The 19,344-nt window shown below is 48.6% G+C and overlaps 1 protein-coding gene across 9 annotated transcripts in view; it reads right to left on the bottom strand.

Moving 5' to 3' along the window:
• SLC23A2 (solute carrier family 23 member 2) overlaps positions 1–19,344 on the bottom strand; it is a 135,639-nt gene that overhangs the window by 32,198 nt on the left and 84,097 nt on the right. For all 9 annotated transcript variants that reach the window (XM_076010951.1, XM_076010948.1, XM_012754972.3 and 6 more), the window contains 2 exons: positions 15,320–15,436; positions 12,437–12,594 (listed from right to left, as the gene is read on the bottom strand). In XM_076010951.1, the coding sequence (XP_075867066.1) occupies positions 12,437–12,594; positions 15,320–15,436 (275 nt within the window). The remainder of the gene's footprint in view (positions 1–12,436; positions 12,595–15,319; positions 15,437–19,344) is intronic.

Genomic DNA, 19,344 nt, shown 5'->3' with positions numbered 1-19,344 from the left:
CATCCCACTGCACTGGTGATTCACTGGAAGTGGCAAAAGTAAAGGCTGGATCCAGGTTCTCCTCCTCAGTTGACCTCAGTCTGAACCTCGTCTTGCTTTCAGGGCAAGCAGTTTATGGCTTAACCAGGACTAAAGTCCCTCTGAGAGCACTGCTGCAAAGCAGCATACTCATTTGCAAGCAGCCAGGACCATGGGTTCTTTTGAAAGTGGGTAGACAGAAAAGGCCTCCCAAGATGGCCTGGAAAGAGCTGCTCGTGCCAACATCATGTGGCATCACGTGTTCGCCGTTCGGCCACATACACCACCTGCCACGAGCCGTTACCACCCCAGCAGTAAGTGTGGGCTCTATAACCAGCATATACCAGTGGCTGGACCGAAATGCTCTCAGGGCAAGTTGCGACAAGAGCATATGAACACATTAAACAAACGAGAGCTCCCCTAGATCACGATTAACAAAGCCAATTTCCGGAGAAAAAGATTGAAGACGACAGAGTGGCTTTTTCAGGCACTTGCCTGGCGTGAAGCCAGGCAACCCGCGGCTCTTCTCTGTACATGCAGCAGGGCTCCCGTCTCAGTGCCTCTTGCTGACATGACATCTAAACCTCAGGTGTGGGGGTGGGTCTCCCCCAGGAAGACAAGACCGCCTGCTCTTCTATTTTGTACTGGAGACAGGAAAGGAAACAAATTAAACTGGGCCTTTCCTTACACTGGGGGCTGCCAAACTGGGCCAAATCTAGCACGCCACTTATTTTTGTAAGTCAAGATTTACTGGAACACGGCCCCACTCATTCATTCCTCGTTGTCTCTGGCTGCTTTCACGATACAAGGGTAGAGCTGAGCTGCTGCAACAGAGACCCGGCAAAGCCTAAGGTATTTACTGCCTGGCCCTCTACAGAAAAGGTTTTCTGACCCATTTACAGGGAAAATATATCTTCAAGATGTGAAGAAGCAGTGGATTTTTGCAGATCACAATTTTTACAGTTAATAGTGTCACGAGATGTTAGTTTTAGAAAAAGGAAAACCTAAGCAGATACAAAACTTGATCATGACACACTCCCATATGGCGGACTCCAGTCCCAGGAGGGCAAAAGAACCTCATCAACCCCAGACAAGTCCATACTCAAAACCCTGTCAGAGGCCCTGTATTTCCAGCTTTGTACTCAGGTAACCCGAACCCTATTCCCAGCCCCATCTCTCACCCACCCTTTTCCCGTGCCCTGCACCACACTCATGGGGTCAGGATTCTTTTCTGTTAGACACATTTCTAACTAATGTTCAACTTTCATTCATCAGTCAAGACACAGAGAAAATATCACCACCCCCAGGAAATACTCCAGGATCTCCTCTGAGTATATAACGCTTTCCCCTATAACCTACAACTTTCTAGTCAAGATTTCTGCCAGTCACCCCCGGAGTTGCCAGGAAGCCGCTTCAGGATCCCCCGGAGGTACTGGTTAAAAAGGGAGGTTTCTGCATCTCGCCGTGTCCTGGTTAATCAGAACCTGGGGGCCGCTGCACCAAATCTGCACTTCCAACAGTCACCTGCAGGTGAGGCTGAGACTGAGCGCTCCTGTGCTAGATGAGAGGATTTATCGTTCTCTCTCTTGATAAATACTTCTCGGGTATCTGCTTGACACAGGCACAATTATAAACAGATACGATGATGGAAAAGCACCACTCAGGCCATTGAGGGGTCTCTGTTGTGCAAAGACGACACCAATCGTGGTCACACGGGAGTGGCAGTGATGTGACGGGGCGAGATGCTGCGGGGCTCAGAGCACGGAGAGCACTTCACCGAGGGGGAGGGGTCACAAGCATCCTGGGCAGGAGGAGGAGGGGTGCAAGGTGAGAGTCACGCGACAGACCAGGAACCCTGGAAGGACTGCAGGTGCTTTACTGTGGGAGCAAGCACAGGGAGCTGGCATGGTGATGACCAGTGGGGACCGGAGGGCAGAGGCCCTGTGTTCTTCCTGTACCACGAGGAGGAAAACTACCAAAGGGCCTTACACTGAAAGAACCACTTTGGGGGAACTGGGAACAGTGACCTTACCCAAAGGTGACCTTACCCAAAACTGTCCTCGGTCTGGAAAGAACCAAACCACAGAGGACTATGGCACAGCCCAGATGACCGACCAACCTGGGCTAGGTCTCCACACACCCCCCGGCCCGTCTGCTCCCATCACAGCCCTGCTGTCGGTGCCGATGCTCCCCGCTCACCCTGGAGTCGGGGATCCCCCGACAGTGGGAAGTGGGTCCGCGTCCCCCACTATGGCATTTCCAGCACCAATAAATACTTAATGAATTGAAGGTGCTATTTACAAATATTCTCCAAACCGTATTTTATTAGACCAGAAATAAGATGTTAAGTCTTCCTGGCATGTTAATTTTAACTGCAAGTTTGGAAAAGGACATTGTTTAGATTAGAAGCCCTCATTAGAATAGACAGTAAAATGTGCATGAATTTTCACAATAAATCCAGATATTCCTCCAGATTCCTCTGGTGCCACCAGAGAAAGGTCTTTAAAAAGCAATGTTTGTACAGGAAGCACCGTGAAGGTACAAAACGTATTTGCCCACAACTAAACTGTTTAATAAAATCTATGCCTGGCTTTCTCAACCTACTAAGACAACAACCAAAGTTGATACAAAACCCTGCATTGCCAAATGAACACTACTTTGAGTCTGAACTAAGGACAATTTTAAGACAATAATCTCTAAGAGATACAAGCAGGACTGACTTTGAGGAGCTATGGTTTCATTGTTGAATCCACTATCAGGAGTGTGGGTCCTAAGTGCCTTTAAAGAAAAGCAAGACACCATGTGTCAAAGATAACTTTTTCTTAACTGATGATATTTTCCAATCGTTTACTATATGTATGTATGTACATATGCATTTATCTGTTGAATCATTAGAAAGTAGTTTGCAAACCTAGTATACTTCACCGAAACCCTTTAGTAGGCATCTCCTAAGAATAAGTATATTCTGGGCCAGGTGCAGTAACTCACACCTGTAATCCTACCACTTTGGAAGGCAGGAGGATCATTGGAGGCCAAAAGTTCAAGTTCAAGACAAGCCTAAGCAAGAGTTAGACCCTGTCTCTAACAAAAAAGAAAAAAATTAGCCAGGCGTGGTAGTACACACCTATAATGCCAGCTACTGGGGAGGCTGAGGCAGGAGGATCATTGAGTCCAGAAGTTTGAGGATGCAGTAAACTAGGATTATGCCACTGCACTCAAAAAAGGCATATTTTCCCATATCACCACCTTCCCCTTATTACACCCTCAAAAAAGTAACATTTTATAATGTGACCTAATATTCAGGCCATATTTAAATTTATCTCATTTTAGAAAGTACCTATAGCTATTCCCCCCAACCATCTAACACGAGTTTCTATATTATATTCGATTATCTCATGTCACGATTAGGATGAGGCTAGCATTTCTGGCAAGGAGACTTGTCAATGCTTCACATCGGGAGGCCAGGATGTTAGATGTTCCACCAGGTGGGAATGCTCGTGCAAGGCCATGGCCTTGTGTCTCTCTATTTTAAAACTGCCTTTCCTGTCTGTAATTAATAGGTAACCTGTAGGGTGATTCTTAGACTGTGTGTATATTATATTACCAGTAGCTTTACATTGTAACATAATGAGTTTAAATATTTTTCAGTTTTATCATTTCATCGATATTTTACTGGTGTCCTTTTATATAAAGAAGGGCGTTCACTTTAATTTTTGAACAATTTTATCTCCTCCTCATTCTCCTTTCTGAATATTACTGTAGACTCATGGATTCCTTTTTAATTCAAGGTTTTGTGATTCATTACCATGACTGATTTTAATAATTAATTGTCTCAAACTTGCCTAAAGCAGTCTTGCCTTCAAGCTGGTTCCTGTTCCTTTGGACATGGCCGGCCCCACGCACCATCCCTCTTCGAGGGAGCACCTGGCTTTCTGGCACAAGATGTTCTGGGCTCAAATTATATTTTTGTCAGCCCCAGCCTGGAGTCAACCACATCTCCAAGGAGCCCTGGTTCACTTTAATGGAGAATGCTAAGTAGAAACCAAGATCTGGGCACCAGGTGGGCTTGCTGTTACTGAGGATGTCATTGGTGCCATTGTTTCTGGGCCCTTTCAGTTAGTGAACAGAGATAAAAAAAATTTTTTTTTTATCATGGGATTATGATACCTCCAATTCGATCCAACACCTCTGAGTCACCTCCTTTCTTTCCATACTGGTATCTCTCCTTTTCCTACACTGAACATCTCAATTCCTATCATCATCAATATACTTACTCATTTGTTCTACCCTGTAACATGAAATCACACCAACATTACTGCTAACATGACCACTCTAAGTTTAGGCACAATATTTCTCTGTGCTTTGGGGTTTTTTTTTTCTCTTCCTTAGTATATATCCCATTCAGGATGTACAATATACTATGTTCTAAAATCTAATTCTTTTCTCTACATGGTTAGCAATTTGATATACAGTTAGGATTACTTGTTTCTGTATGCATTCAATTTTAGGTTTGCTTTTCTTAATATCATCAAATTTACCATCCTTTTGTTGCTCCTGGAGTTTGAATCCTATTTTAAAAGTCTTTTCCCACTCCTAGGTTATTAAGGAATTCACCCTTGTTTTACTCTAATACTTATAAAACTTCATGGTTCTTACATTTGGATCTCTAAACCATTTTGAGTTGATTCAGAGAAAATTCTTAATTAAAGGCAAGTGCAACTTTATCTTCGAGCTCATGTTATTTTGGTTTTACAGGAAAATACCAGTATCATATGAACGATTCTGGTGAGTGCCTCCAATCAGAGACTCCTGGAGTGACAAGCTGCTGAACGGCTGCCCCACGACCCCACAGCTCCCCAAATAGAATGCTCTTTCCAGGGAGAGCACAGAATTCCAGAGGGCTAGTTGGATAAAATTTTGGTAACCTCTTGTTCATACACGATAGTATCAAACTACACTAGGTCCAGGATTTGCTAGCATCAGATACTTTTACTACTTAAGGACCTGGCCACTTACAAAGAGGCAGGAGGGACTCTCTGGGGGTGTGGCAGTGTTCTCTGCAGACTGCAGTGGTGAGGAGGTGACTACAAACATGGGTAAAAGCTCATCAAACTACATATGTTACAAAGGGTGAATTTTACTGCATGTCAATTACCCCTCAATAGACATTTAAAAATTATCTATCAATCCATCAGTAATGGGGGTGGCAGTGAAAACATATTCCTTAAAATACCAGAGTCATGCCAAATAGTCACAGAACTCCCAAATTTAAAAGAGGAAAGAGCTTCCCTCCCAGCATTTGGTGACAAGCACTATCCTCTACTCCAGTGTTATGCTGCTTTTGCCAGGACAGTCATCTGCCTAAAAAGGAAGGAATGTGTGTGTGTGTGGGGGGGGGGAGGGTGGGGGGGTGGACCAGGAAGAAGAAAAGGAAGAGCAATGCAGAGCACGTGGGACTACATGGGGCAAGCGGGACCTGACAGGCAAGGAAGGGTCTTAAAGAACTAAATGCATCGAACCCACATGTAATAGGAGGACTCCTCCCTCTCCGAGGCCCTGGAGCATCAGAAACAGAGAAAGGGTGTATTAACTGAGCGGGACACCACCAGAAAAGCTATAGTTCAGAGGCTGTGAACAGCCCTGCCCTAGAGAACACTCTCGGCTGAGAGGCAGGAGGGACTATAACAAATGCCCTCACGGCTTTCTGATGGCCTCGGCTTTCTAATGGCCGCTGCTGCAGGAGGATGTGCTGCTCCCTGAGGCTTCCCAGCCCTAGCTGGCTGTGTCCCCATCTCCTGCCACCCTCCTTCCCTTGACTGGGCCAGGCATCACTTACACTCTTATCATCAGCTTACATTCCAAGGAAGGGGGCCTGTCCAAAGCTGCAGGGCGGGTAAAGGGTGCAAAGGGAGGCAGGGCCACCTCCTGCCCAAAGCCCCCAGTGCAGGTGTCTGGGAGAGTGAGGCAAAGCCCCTCCTCCAAGGTCATTGCCTCTGGCTTCTCACTGGCCTCCCAATTTAAAGTACTATTTTAAATTTTCTTTTAGTTAAATAGATGGTAAACTTCTTATTGCCAAACCCCCCTACAACCTGCTGTTATGTGCCTGTAATTCTGCCAGTAATTTTGGCAGAAATATTCACTCTGAATCAACTGTGCCTCTGGCCAGAGTTTCTACTTTACAACAAATAAGGGGGCTTTCGGCACAAATCAAACCATGAAACGAGGACACAAGCAAAGTCAGACTGTGGGACACTCAACAAGACAGCTGGCCCTCATTCTTTAAAAAGACAATGGTGCGAGAGGAAAAAGGTTGACCAGTGAGACAACAAACAAATGTAGCACTTAATGTGATCGGATGCTGGTTTGGGGAGGCAGAGGGAATAGCTATAAAAGGCATTTGGGGGGTGACTGGAGAAACTGAACGTGGGCTGCATGTCAGACAAAAGGACGGATGTCATTTTCGCAGGCAGGCGTGATGAATGGAACAGAGGCCACACAGGAGACCGTTACTCCCACAACAGCACTTAGGGGTGAGCCGTCATGCTGTCCACAACTTTAATTGCAAGCGGTCCAAGAAACTAAAAAATTGCACATGTACCCCACACACAGATACACATGTAGGGAGAGAGTAAGGGAGGAAATCTCTCTCTCCTACTCCAATCTGATCACCGTGTTCCTCCATTCGTCCAGGTTCTATCAACAGTCATGAGTTCAAAGGCCCCAGATTTAAGACCTTCAAGTATCCTGGAACCACACTCTGTTCTCAGTGAGCACACAACATGGGCTAGGCGCCCTTACAGGCCTCAAAACCCAATATGATAGAACACAGAGGAACTCTCTCTCCTGGGACAGAAAATCTGATTTAGGACCCAGTTCCTGAACTGGCTACAATGACTCTCTTAGCCAAAATCCAACCTTTTTTCAGTACAAAAACATGCTGTGTGCCTACAGCAGGCATGCAAATGGCCAGGAAAGGCTCCTCCTGAAGTCTTTTATTTTACTGGAGACGTTAAGAGTGATACCTCCAAGAGAGGCCTAGAGCAAAAGGCTGGGGTGTCCCCCTCCAGTAGGGCTCTGGTCCTCCTAGCCTGTGGGGGCAGGTAGGGGGAGGGGCTGGGTCCTGGAGGCCCCTAGAAACACCAGGGCTGGGGTGAGGACCCTGAGGAGCTCGGAGCTGGCAAAGAAGTGTGACGGCTGCAGGCTGGCTGACATTAGGTCTGGGGGGGCTCTAACCCTGCCCTGCTCTCTCAGGATTTTAAAGGCTTTGTACTAATTCCCAGAACAAGGGGTAGTCAGAGTCGATATCACACAGATCAACCAGAACGAGGACTGCTGAAAGCTTGCTCAAGGGAACTGAGTAAGGCCTGCTTGAAGCAAAGTGCAAGGAAAGCGGGAAGAAGGAAAAGGCAGGGATGGGGAAGGGGAGGCAGAGGGAGGAAACTGCTCCCCCGCCAGAAGACGAAGGCTCTGGGAAAGACAAAAGCCCCAAAAGTCACAGGACAACTGGGGCTGAGACCCAAGACCTCCAACGCAGAAAGAGCATGGTCCCTGGAGGAAAAGAAAACACTTTCGTGCCAGGGGTGAGGTGCAGCGAAGGAAGGAGGGTCTCCAGCACGCCCAGCCCAGACTCATGTCATGTGGTGCCAGCCGGCCAGGCCAGAAGAACGTGGCCCCAGGAGTGTGTACACTGTGGCGTCTTAATGTTGGCATTCTGTGCTCTGAGCAGGTCTGCCAAGGCACACGTCTGTTTCACCTTCATGGGTTTCCCCTCGACTCTGGGTATTTTTGCAGAATGCAACAGGCTTTCGGGAAAGCACTCCACTCCTAACCACAGAGTGCACGTGAAATGCAGAGGGAAGACTCGACCACAGCACTTTGTTCCCTGCTCTGCTCTGGACACTTCCTCAAAATAAAGACCCCAGCCCTCAAGGCACTGGCCACAGTTTGTCTCCAGACCCTAGACTAGACCGTGCACTCGGCAAGAGGTAAGCTAGTACACAAAGAAACATGGGGAACTTAAAACAACCCACAGAGCCACCTTTGAGTTAGCAAAGTCTGAGAAGTCGTCTTAGAAATCATGAAAGCTGAACACGAAAAACTTTTCTTCTGCTGCTCTAAGCCTAAGGAAATGAGTGGTGAGCTGCTCCAAAAAGAAAAGAAACAAACACACCCGGCACAGGCCATCTGCAGTCCTTATGGCTGTGATGCTGGGAATAGACCCCACACTCTCGGCCACATGTGCCTTTCCCCCCACGCCATCCCACCCTCACACCCCCACGCCCCACTCCAACTGCTTTATCTATTTATTCAGTCCTGCTTGCAGCAAGAAATAAACACACAAGTCTAAAAAAACAATCCGCAGCCTGTGCTGGGTCTGTCTTGGTAACTAGCAGAACTAAAGGGATCTTCATATTATTCATATTCAGAACTTCTCAAAAGCATTTCAGGAAGCTTATAACAATCTACAAAAACACAATAGATTCACTCAAATAAGGGCAACACATTGCTGACGGGACACATTAGAAAGAGCCTCCTCCAGTTTTCACAAAAGAAACAGAGCGGGGAAGGTCACCTGTCCGAGGCCATAATGCCACACTGATCCCTCTAACCTCTCCTTTGCCACAGGCTACGAGCTAATGCTTTACCTTGGGAAATGTAGGTTCTGACTGTCCAAGGGATTAGAATTTCATAAAGCTATCCAAAAACTTGACATTTGCTAGCACTGGCCTTGCCACCAATTCTGGCAAGGCCGACTTTGGTGAGTGCCCTGGAACAGATGCTGTCCCGAGTCAGAGCTGGGTGTCTGAGGACAGGGCGGCAAGGGGGTCTCTCCCCCTGCTGAGGTCTGGCTGCCAACCTTGCTCTGCTGGAAAGACTGGGGGTAGGGGTGGGGCAGGAGGGGCTATGGGAATGGGACACTTGACCACGCTTAGGATTTCTGCTCTTCCCTCACTAAACCCAGAGGAAACCTGAAGCAAGGGTGCGAGAGGTGGCTCAGCCGGTAGAGTGGCCCCGCCTTATCTGGCACAGTGAAAGGAGGGGAAGATGTGGGGTGGAGGAGCCAGAGTCCAAACAGAAAGGGAGGAAGTGGGGAGAGATGCAGGGGTGAGAGGAGATGAGACACATACATACACAGTGTAGCAAACACCCCCTTAGATGGGGACTGGCCAGGCAGAGAGGGACACGACCGCCCGTCTCGCCACCGCAGCACACCTTCATGGCCTCTTGCACAGCAGGCCCCCGACTGCACCCTGGACCCACGCTGAAAAGAACCTGCCACCAGGGTCTGAGGCTGTGCTGAGGGGACCGCCTGCCTTTGAGCCCCTGCCCACTGCCCAGTGCGGGCCAGGGTGGAAGCCAGGGATCCAGGAAAGAAGTACTGTTAACACAGAGAATCAGAATCAGAATGTCACCGAGCGCCAGGAATGCAAGCAGGGTGAAAGAGCAGGGTGACGGCGTGTGGCTGGGGCATTCCCCAGCTCCCATCCCAAAGGCGCTCTCTAATCCATGTTCTTTAATAGAAACAAATGGGAGGAACCGACCTCTAGACCTCGGGTCGGAACCGAACTCCTCCCCCAGTCACACCCTACTTTCCTCCCTCCCCGAATCCACTCTCCTGCTCCTCGGGGTCTCCTTCCCATCCCCCACCCACCATTTGCGCCTGGCCTCACAATGCAGCTCTCATGGATAGCACGGATGCCCTGCCATGCCCTCACCCCCCATACTCCTTCCGGGCACAGCCCCATTGGCAAGTGCCCCATTGACAAGGCCACGGCAGGGTCCCTGTGCCCTGCTGGTACTGCCCAAGTCCCGCCTCTGCACCGTGGGCAGAGGAATTGCCTGCCAGCCCGTGCGGCCCTGCCTTTGATGGACGGTGCTCCCTCACCCTCCTGGCCGAGAGCCGCAGAGTCCTCGGGCAGTTCAGACCCCACGTCCTCCGTGACTCCCTGCAGGACACCACTGCCTCTCCGTGTCATCGCCTCTGCTCACTAGCACGGCCAGCCCCCCTGGCACTAAGCTGTGGGCTGGCGCCAGGACTAGTCCTCTTTGCCCCGGTTAAGAGTATGGGCCCCACCCACACCCCAACTGCCACGGAAAACCCGTACCCCAAGCCCAACAGCACACCAGAGCCGCTCTGGACTCCTCCCCTCCCAGCAGCGCACGACCGGGACATGGCAACGCCTCCCAGGTCACGGCTGAGCAAACACCCGCACCTCAGGCAGGATGGAAGGGAGGAAGGTGCGCCTCGGGTGCCACTCCCCACACGCCCAAGGACTCAGCAGGGCTCGCCCTGACTCACCATGACTCGCCTTGCAGAGAGCAAGGAAGACCACGCGCATGGAGCCTTGCGGGTACAGGGCACACACGCACACCCCCCAGGTCACAAATCTACATTCTGGGCCCCTAAGCCACCTTGGCAGGGTGTCAAATCCCACCCGTTCTTCCTCAGCTCAACTACTCTTTCAAAGGGGTTGAGGGAGGTGAACAGCACTGGCTGGTTGTCCCATTTAGTTCTTGTGCCCCACGGGGGTGCAACAGGATGCCCCCCAGGCCCTCCCTGAGCCACCATCACACAAAGACGCCCACTGGGCTCAGCTGTCAGCCAGGACCAGCCTCCTTTGTGTGAGATGGGGCAGAGTGCGTGCCCCAGTGTGGCTGTATTGCAATAAACACATCCTTCATTCCCTCTTCAGATCAACCAACAATTCTCAACGAGGGGCACTGCCCAAATTCACAGATGGACTGTGCCTACAGACAATCACTGATAAGTCAGCCATTTAGAAAAAGAAGATTTCCCCAGAGAACCAGCACCTGCATGCAAGGTAAGGCTCCCAGGTTTGTCATCCACGCTGGACATGAAGCGCAGAGCCATGAAAGAGGCTGCCAGCCACATTAACTGCCTGGCTTGAGTCCCCCTTGGAAGGCCCAGACCACATCTCCTTCCCCATCAGGCCAATGACACCCCTGCCCCTCCCCTCCAGGTGCCACAAGGAGACCCTCCCTTCTGATCAGCACAGTGTGTGCAGTCTAGCAGGGCCTGGGGACCTGGGACACCCCTGCCCCTCCCCTCCAGGTGCCATGAGGAGACCCTCCCTTGTGATCAGTACGGTGTGTGCAGTCTAGCAGGGCCTGGGGGCCTGGGTCACCGCCCCCCCCCCCAGCTTGCCAGCCCACTGCCTTTAGCCCACACGGCTTCCTTCCATCAGCAGACCTGCTACCTGCCCTCTCAGGGCCTGGCCCACAGTCAACTAGAACACCCTAACCCACCCGCTGCTCTCCCAATCCCCTGCCCCCCAAGTAAGGGCAACCCTCTCGAGGTCCTGAGGATTCGCACTCATAAGAATACAGTCCACAACTCCCGGGCTGACTTCTGAGCTGTGTCCCTCTCCCACTCTGCCGACAGGAAGGGCCGAGCCTTACTCAGACTACCTCTGATGGAGCAAGAGACAGAACTTGCAGGTGTGCTCTGAGGACAGTCTAGGACAGGCCCGCTAGAGTAGGATGCACCCCCTGAGCAGCGCGCTGCGGTAACGTATGAGGGCGGAAGACAGGGAAGGAGAGGAAAAGGCAAACTTGCGGGAGGAGGTAGGCAAGGACGCTCCCGTTCCCCCCGGCCGGCTCCACACCCACGTAAGCTGGGGGCCGGGAGCGCAAAGGTGGACCAGCCAGAGTCCCGGCACCAAGGCAGGAAGCACAACCCAGTGGGAAAAAAGATAAAAAGAAAAAAGGGCAAATTGGAGTAAGAGCCAGGTTAGAAGGATGAACACAAGATGCGAACAACGAAGGCTTCAGGGGAGGCAGGAATGTGTCACAGGAAGAAAGGACGAGCTGGGACTGGAGGATGAGCAGGAATGTGCCAGGTGGGTGGGGAGCAGACGCACAGGAGGGTGAGACAGCAGGGCCTGCTTGAGGGAGACGGTGGGGAAAGTGGGCGGCGGGGCTCAGAGGCATGGCCGGAGGCACATCCTGGGTCGTAAACCGGGAGTACAGCGGCAGCCTGGTCAACACTGAGGAAGATGTGGGTGTCAGAAAGACAGTACTGGTGGCAGGACGCAGAGTGGGTCAAAGAGAGGCTCCCTGGAGGCAGGGAAGCCACTGGGAGCCTAGTGGAACGCTCTGGGTCCGAACTGAAGGAACAGGGTACAGAGGGGTTCCAGGGAGCAGATGTGACTTGTGAAGGGATGAGGGGAGGGGAGAGTGGGACTGGGTTTCCAGCTCCCAAAACTGGGTGTGTGTGGGGGGTGGTGCCATTCATCAAGACATGGAATGGGGGGGGAGGGGAACGACCCTTAGGTGGTGGGGGTCACGGGCCACTAGGACACTCCTCCCACTCCAGTGGGTCCCTGTAAGCAGCCCTGTGGCGCAGCTCAATGCCTTACGGGGGCTTCAGCATCCCACTTCAGTATCCCAATCTCACCTGCATCCAAAAGTCGTCTGCAGCAAAGTTGTGATCCCCACGCAGAAGAAAATGGTCCCGATGAGCTGGCTGGTGGCCCACTGGTCGTACCCCACACACATGGCGTCGGCCAGCAGGAAGGGCACCGCGATCGTGCCGCTGAAGCACGTCAGGTAGTGCTGTGGGGCAGGAGGAGAGACGGAGGGCAAAGGTGAACCCTTCCTTTTTTCCTGATTTTATCCTAACTTAGCTCCCCTATTGTCTTTGAAAAATGGCCCAAGCGAACACTTCTGGGTACACATTCTTATCATGTGCCAAATGACAGTTTCTTCCTCTGTTTCAGCATTTCTCCCTTTATGATTTCTTATCTCATTATTCGCTGGTATCACTATTACTTGCATGAATCCGCGCCAGCACAAAGAAAGCATCCACTATGAGCACTTGGGGATATATTGTACTTATATTTTTTATTTATTTATTTTTTTTTTGAGACAGAGTCTCACTTTGTTGCCCTGGCTAGAGTGAGTGCCATGGTGTCAGCCTAGCTCACAGCAACCTCAAACTCCTGGGCTCAAGCAATCCTCCTGCCTCAGCCTCCCGAGTAGCTGGGACTATAGGCATGCGTCACCATGCCAGGCTAATTTTTTCTATATATATTAATTGGCCAATTAATTTGTTTCTATTTATAGTAGAGACGGGGTCTCGCTCTTGCTCAGGTTGGTTTTGAACTCCTGAGCTCAAACGATCCGCCCACCTCAGCCTCCCAGAGAGCTAGGATTACAGGCGTGAGCCACCACGCCCGGCTATTTTACTTATATAATTCTTATTAGGGACATCTTTTTTATGCTTTTCTGGCATCGATTGCTAAAACCAAAGGCCTTTCTCTTCTAATCTGTTAACATGAATGGTGTTGCGCTTACCAATTCTTGCATTCTGGGAAGAAACCCTAGTCATGTTGTCTTTTTCTTCTGGGATTTGATTTGCCAATATTTTATATAAAATTTTACATCTACATTCCTAAGACAATTAGTCCACTTTAAAAAAATGCTTTCAGGTGTGGGGATTAAAGTTACGTAAGCCTCATTGCATGGGGTGTTACCTGTCTTTTTCTGTGGTCTGGCACTGTTCTGCCAACGTGGAATTTACCTGTTCCAGTCAGGGCAGGGATAAAGGAATATGGTAGCTGTGGGTGTCTTCTAGAAAGAACCCCATCCCAATCTTCCTTTGGGCACTTCTCCCTAGACCCATGGCCCTGGGAGGACAGTCCCAGTACTTGTGCCGTACTTTCCTCCCTTCCCTGGTTGACAAGTTCTTACTTTTGTTTTGCAAACTTCCTACCTGTCTTCCCAATAGCTTCCCACTTCTGCCCATGTTTGCCAAAAGTGTCACTTGCAGCCCACGAAGCCCAGCTGCACAGGTGCTTCCTGGGGAGGATGGACATTCCTGCTCAGGACTCCTCAGAGCTGCTTACAGGTCTGGGCAGTGAGTATCATCAAGAAGGGCATGATGCAAGCAGAGCTTCCCACTCCTACCTGACTAGAGAAGATTTCCAGAAACCTCTACGATATAACATTACAAAAAGCGTGCCCCCTGAACTTGGTTCAGAATGCTCAGCCAAGCCCACTCAGCTTCTTTGTCTCTGACTCCTCCCTTCCTGGACACCCTCCAGTCCAGGTCACCAAGTGTTTTCATACCTGAAGGGGTGGGGGTCTGGAAACTCAATCAAAATAAACCTGTCTGGGCAAATGAGACTGGTTTTCCCACCATCTGAGATACCTCAAGTTGAACTGATCATGTAAATTTGAGAAAGAAAGAATGGAAAGTCAGACCTCAGAGCAGGGTTCAAGCTAAAACCAAAGCAAATACAGGCCAGGGGTATGTGTCTAAGAAAGAGTCTCCCACCTAGTCCCCTTCAAAAAGCCCTACTTTAATCCTGTAAGAGGCCGAGCACGGTGGGTCACACCTGTAATCCTAGCACTATGGGAAGCCCAAGCAGGAGGATCCCTTGAGCTCAGGTGTTTGAGACCACCCTCATCAAGAGCAACACCCCATCTCTATTAAAAATAGAAAAAATTAGCCAGGCCTGGTGGCGAGTGCCTGTGGTCCCAGCTACTCAGGAGGCTGCAGCAGGAGGATCACCTGAACCCAAGAGTTTAAGGTTGCCATGAGCTAGGCTGCTACCACAGCACTCTAGCGGGGGGGGGGGGGGGGGGGTGTGTGTGTAACAGAGCGAGACTCTGTCTTCCCCCCCCCCCAAAAAAAAACATCCTGTAAGAGGGAGGAGGGTGCTGAAAAGAGAGGAGGGAAAGTGCCAAAGACTCAGGAAGCCTCCATTAGACTGCATCACTGCTGCCTTGACCCCAGCCGTCGGCCCTCCCCTCCCACTAAGAGCTGCAGCAGACGAAGCAGCCACTGCAATGGCACAGTTTCCCATCCTTTAAATAATAAGACTGAAACCTCTCATTTAGGTCCTGGGCCAACATGGCACTTTTAAGGGTCACCAATATTTCATGGAAGAGTTTGCAATGACCGTGGCTGGGCTAACTGAGCCAGGGATGGGGAATGAAAGTTAACTCCTCTTTTTCTCTACTCTTCTACTTTTCTTCTTCCCCTACTCTCCCTTCTTTCTATAACTCTACTATTTTTTCCTTCCTTTCATATCACTTCTCTTGCTTCTTTCCTGAATATTTTCCTTCTTTCTTTTCCCTGGTTAACCTATTCTTCCTGTTCTTTCCTTCCTCCCGCTAAGACAAAATTGATGTTAACGATTTCCAGGCATCATTCTTAAATGAGTAATTGATAATAATGTCTTCAATAAATAAAAATCAAAGTTGAATTTTTAAAATCCAGAGAGACAACTCAGGCATCTGCTGGTGGTTACACAGACTACAAGAACTATCATACCTGCAACCCCAGAAATATACAGAGGTACCAGGGAGGAACATCTTCTATGGTGTAAATCATGTCCGATCTCTGGGGGTCCAGACTGCCAGTGCTATCCAGGGTCTCCGCGAGGGAGCTCTGTGAGTGAGAGGGAGAAAAGGAGGTGCTTAGTACATGCAAGGACTAACATGAAAGTAAATGCAAGGACCAACTTTTAACTCAGCTCAGTCCAGGCCACCATTACAGAAAAATAACTTTATCAAGCGGCCACCAAGCTCCTGTAATTTTAAGCCTTTGCTCTTTTGATGCAAGGCTCAACTCCACTCCTCAGTGGGACAGTAACTCCTCAGAATTTGGAGGTTCAGTGTCCCTTGGCATGAACTCATCCCTGAGAGCATCCAGCTTGCTCAGAGCTTCTCCCCCTGCATGGACAGAGATGCTCCCAGGTTGAGACCACAAAGTAACACCTTGGCATGAGCGGTCTTTGAACAAGACCCCAAATGAAGGAAGGTTATAAAACGTTAACCACTTCCAAACAGTGAGCACTAATATGGCCCTGCCCCCTGCACCCCATCCCTCCCCTGCAAATAGAACAGATCTTTGTACCTAAAAATAAAGTCCTATACCATCCTATCAAAACACTTGCTCAGACAACGTTAGGTGAGAAGAGCAAAATTCAGAAGTATGCAAACACGATGATTCAAATTCTGTTTAAAAAATAGACTAAAAATATATTTACAGTTTAGGTGACAGTTTTTTCCCTTCTTTGTTCTCTGACATTAGTAAAGATTTTCTTTTTAAGCCAAAATCATCAAAAACACCAGACACTTTCAGGTTATAATCTAGGAATTTCCAGTCAGCTTTGGTGTCACTTCTGAACTCACGGAGTACATGGGCCGAACAGAAAACTCCAGGTATCCCTGAGCTCCCCAACAGCTGCCTCAAAACTGTTCTGGTTTCTCAAACCCTACAGACCATTTCTTGCATGTATGGAATCCAAGATACTGTCTTCTGTTTTGTTTTGACTCTTTTATAACCTAGCAAGTGCCTAACAGAACCACAAGGTCTTCCACAATCAGATAAAGATGGTGACATTCTGACCCTTGGCTGTTATCTAGCCCAATGAGTGTCCTCTTATCTGATGCATTAGCACAGAAAAATGCGGGACTCAAGTGCCTGTCACTCAATTTCCATGTGGAAAGAACAGGAATTTGGGAGCCAGATAACATTAAATAAGTGACACGGTTGAGCCTCACCTTCTACAGCCTGACGGTAAATGTTTGGTGTGAGCTAGCATCTCATCTAATACAGACGTAACTGCTATGACATTTCTGTTTTAACAGTGGGTACTGCCGAATTTACATTCTCAAATGGGTTAAACTAGGTTATATGTGTCTTTAAAAACTTGTTGGTAGAAATGGTAGGGATAGCACATGTGTGTGTGAGGAGTCTGATGTGCAGTAACTCGCAGTAAAGGATTAGCTCAGCAGCTCTGGACTGTCCAAACCTTGGACGTTTCAAAGAAAGATTTTGCCCTTGCCTGGCCTCTGAGCTTTGGAAATATCTTGCCCCTTAAGGGTGTCTTTTGTAACCTGAAGCCTTGGGCCACACAATATCAGCCTGGCCTCTGGAGGAGCTGGAAACTAATGTCAGCTACACTGGTGATCAGTCATACCTATGTGACCAATCTCCGATAAAAACCCTGGACACCGGCCGGGCGCGGTGGGTCACGCCTGTAATCCTAGCAATCTGGGAGGCCGAGGCTGGCGGATTGCTCGAGGTCAGGAGTTCAAAACCAGCCTGAGCAAGAGCGAGACCCCGTCTCTACTATAAATAGAAAGAAATTAATTGGCCAACTAATATATATAGAAAAATTAGCCGGGCATGGTGGCACATGCCTGTAGTCCCAGCTACTTGGGAGGCTGAGGCAGTAGGATTGCTTGAGTCCAGGAGTCTGAGGTTGCTGTGAGCTAGGCTGAAGCCACGGCACTCACTCTAGCCTGGGCAACAAAGTGAGACTCTGTCTCCAAAAAAAAAAAAACTCTGGACACAAGGGTTGGGGTGAGCTTCCCTGGTTGGGAACAGTCCACGAGTATTGTCACACATCACTGCTGGGAAAATTAAGCGTTATCTGCACAACTCCACTGAGAGAGGATGATTGGACGCTTGTGCCTGGTGTCTCCTGGATGCTGCCTACATACCTTTTTCCATTTCTGATTTTAATCTGTATCCTTACTCTGCAATAAACTGCAAGTGTAACAGCATTGCTGAATTCTATGGAATGCTTGTGGCAAGTCACTGAACCTGATTTGGAAACTCCCTGAAGTCACCATTTCGCTAACACCACGCAACTATGGATACTGGGCTCGCTACACAAAGGTCAGTTCAACACTGTCAAGTTATCTAGTCTCACAGGCATTCCGGTCAAACAAGGCAGACAGACTGCATGTGTTGATGTGTTGCCTCCTCTAACTCCTACAGACACACATAAGGAATAGGTACTATGTAAATCCACAAGGACAAAGAAAATGGGAGGAAGAAAAATGAGATTAACACGTATTTTTGGAATACAGAAAGCATTTGGATGAGCTGTGACCATGCTGGGAGAAGGGAGGAATCGCCAACCTAGGTAATTACAGGATACTGTGCAGAAGTGGGCTGCTTGACTCACAGAACTCCAAAAAGGGTCTACACTTGGAGGCACAGGTAGGGGTGGGGAAAGGATATGGCTCAACTCCACACACTGACCAGACACCCTGTTGCCCACTGCTATCCTCCTCCAAGACATAAAAATTTATGGTTTGAAGAAGGTAAGCTGGGAAGACTGGCTGATTTCCTCATGGTCATGTTCAGTAACAGCAACTACAAAGTATGATTCAGTTATTCTCTTAACTTTGTGTTAAGTAACTTTACGAACATATGCAAACGTAAAAAGAATACTAATCGCCTGCCCCATGCCGATTTACAGCTTCAAAAATCATCAGCATCATATTCTTGTTTAATCTATTTCCCATCCCACCCCAACTTTATTGACGTGGAAGGATGGATTATTTTGAAGCAAATAATATGTATTTTTAACCCATAAACATAATGTCTCTTCAGAAGATAATACAGAGTTCTAAAAAGAACCACAATATTTTTATACAACTAATCAAATTTAAAAATGTGCTTAAGTTTTTTTCATGCTGTGTCAAAACTGTCTTATTACAGTTGATCTGAGTCAAGATCCAAACAATGGGCCAGGTGCAGCAGCTCACGCCTGTAATCCTAGCACTCTGGGAGGCCAAGGTGGGAGAATCACTCTGGGTCGGGAGTTTGAGACCAATCTGAGCAGGAGTGAGACCCCGTCTCTACTATAAATAGAAAGAAATTAATTGGCAAACTAAAAATATATATAGAAAAAATTAGCCGGGCATGGTGGCACATGCCTGTAGTCCCAGCTACTTGGGAGGCTGAGGCAGAAGGATTGCTTGAGCTCAGCAGTTTGAGGTTGCTGTGAGCTAAGGCTGACGCCATGGCACTTTAACAGGGCAACAGAGTGAGACTATACCTCTCAAAGAGAAGAAAAAAAAGATCCAAACAATGAACCAAGGATTTTACATCCAAACTTTCCTTCAAGGCTAAATCCTACAGATAGTTTTGGATGCGTATTTACTACTGCAAGCCAGCCCTTCTTTTGGAAACTACTAGAGTGTTACTTCTCAAACTGCAATGAACATAATACGAAATACCTAGAAACTGTGTGAAAGTGCAGATTCTGATTTGGCAAGTCAGGCTGGGTCAGAGATTCTGCATTTCTAACAAGCTCACAAGTGATGACAAGGAAGCTGGGCCAAGGACCATGTTTTGAGTATCAAAGACCTAGAGGAGGAATTTCAGCAAACCAAGAAACTACTGGGGAAGCAACAGTAAAAGATTGACTGAAATTAACTACAGAATAACTCAAACAACTATTTTGAGGGTAAAGGTGTCAGAATATTGTATAAATGTCACATGCATAAAAAAGATGAAATTAATACAATTAACAAAGTGTGAAAGGAAAAAGA

The sequence above is a fragment of the Microcebus murinus genome, chromosome 16, assembly GCF_040939455.1.
Source record: "Microcebus murinus isolate Inina chromosome 16, M.murinus_Inina_mat1.0, whole genome shotgun sequence".
Lineage (NCBI taxonomy): Eukaryota > Metazoa > Chordata > Mammalia > Primates > Cheirogaleidae > Microcebus > Microcebus murinus.
The sequence above is the reverse complement of the archived record's forward strand: the minus strand, read 5'-3'. Positions and strand labels throughout refer to the sequence as shown.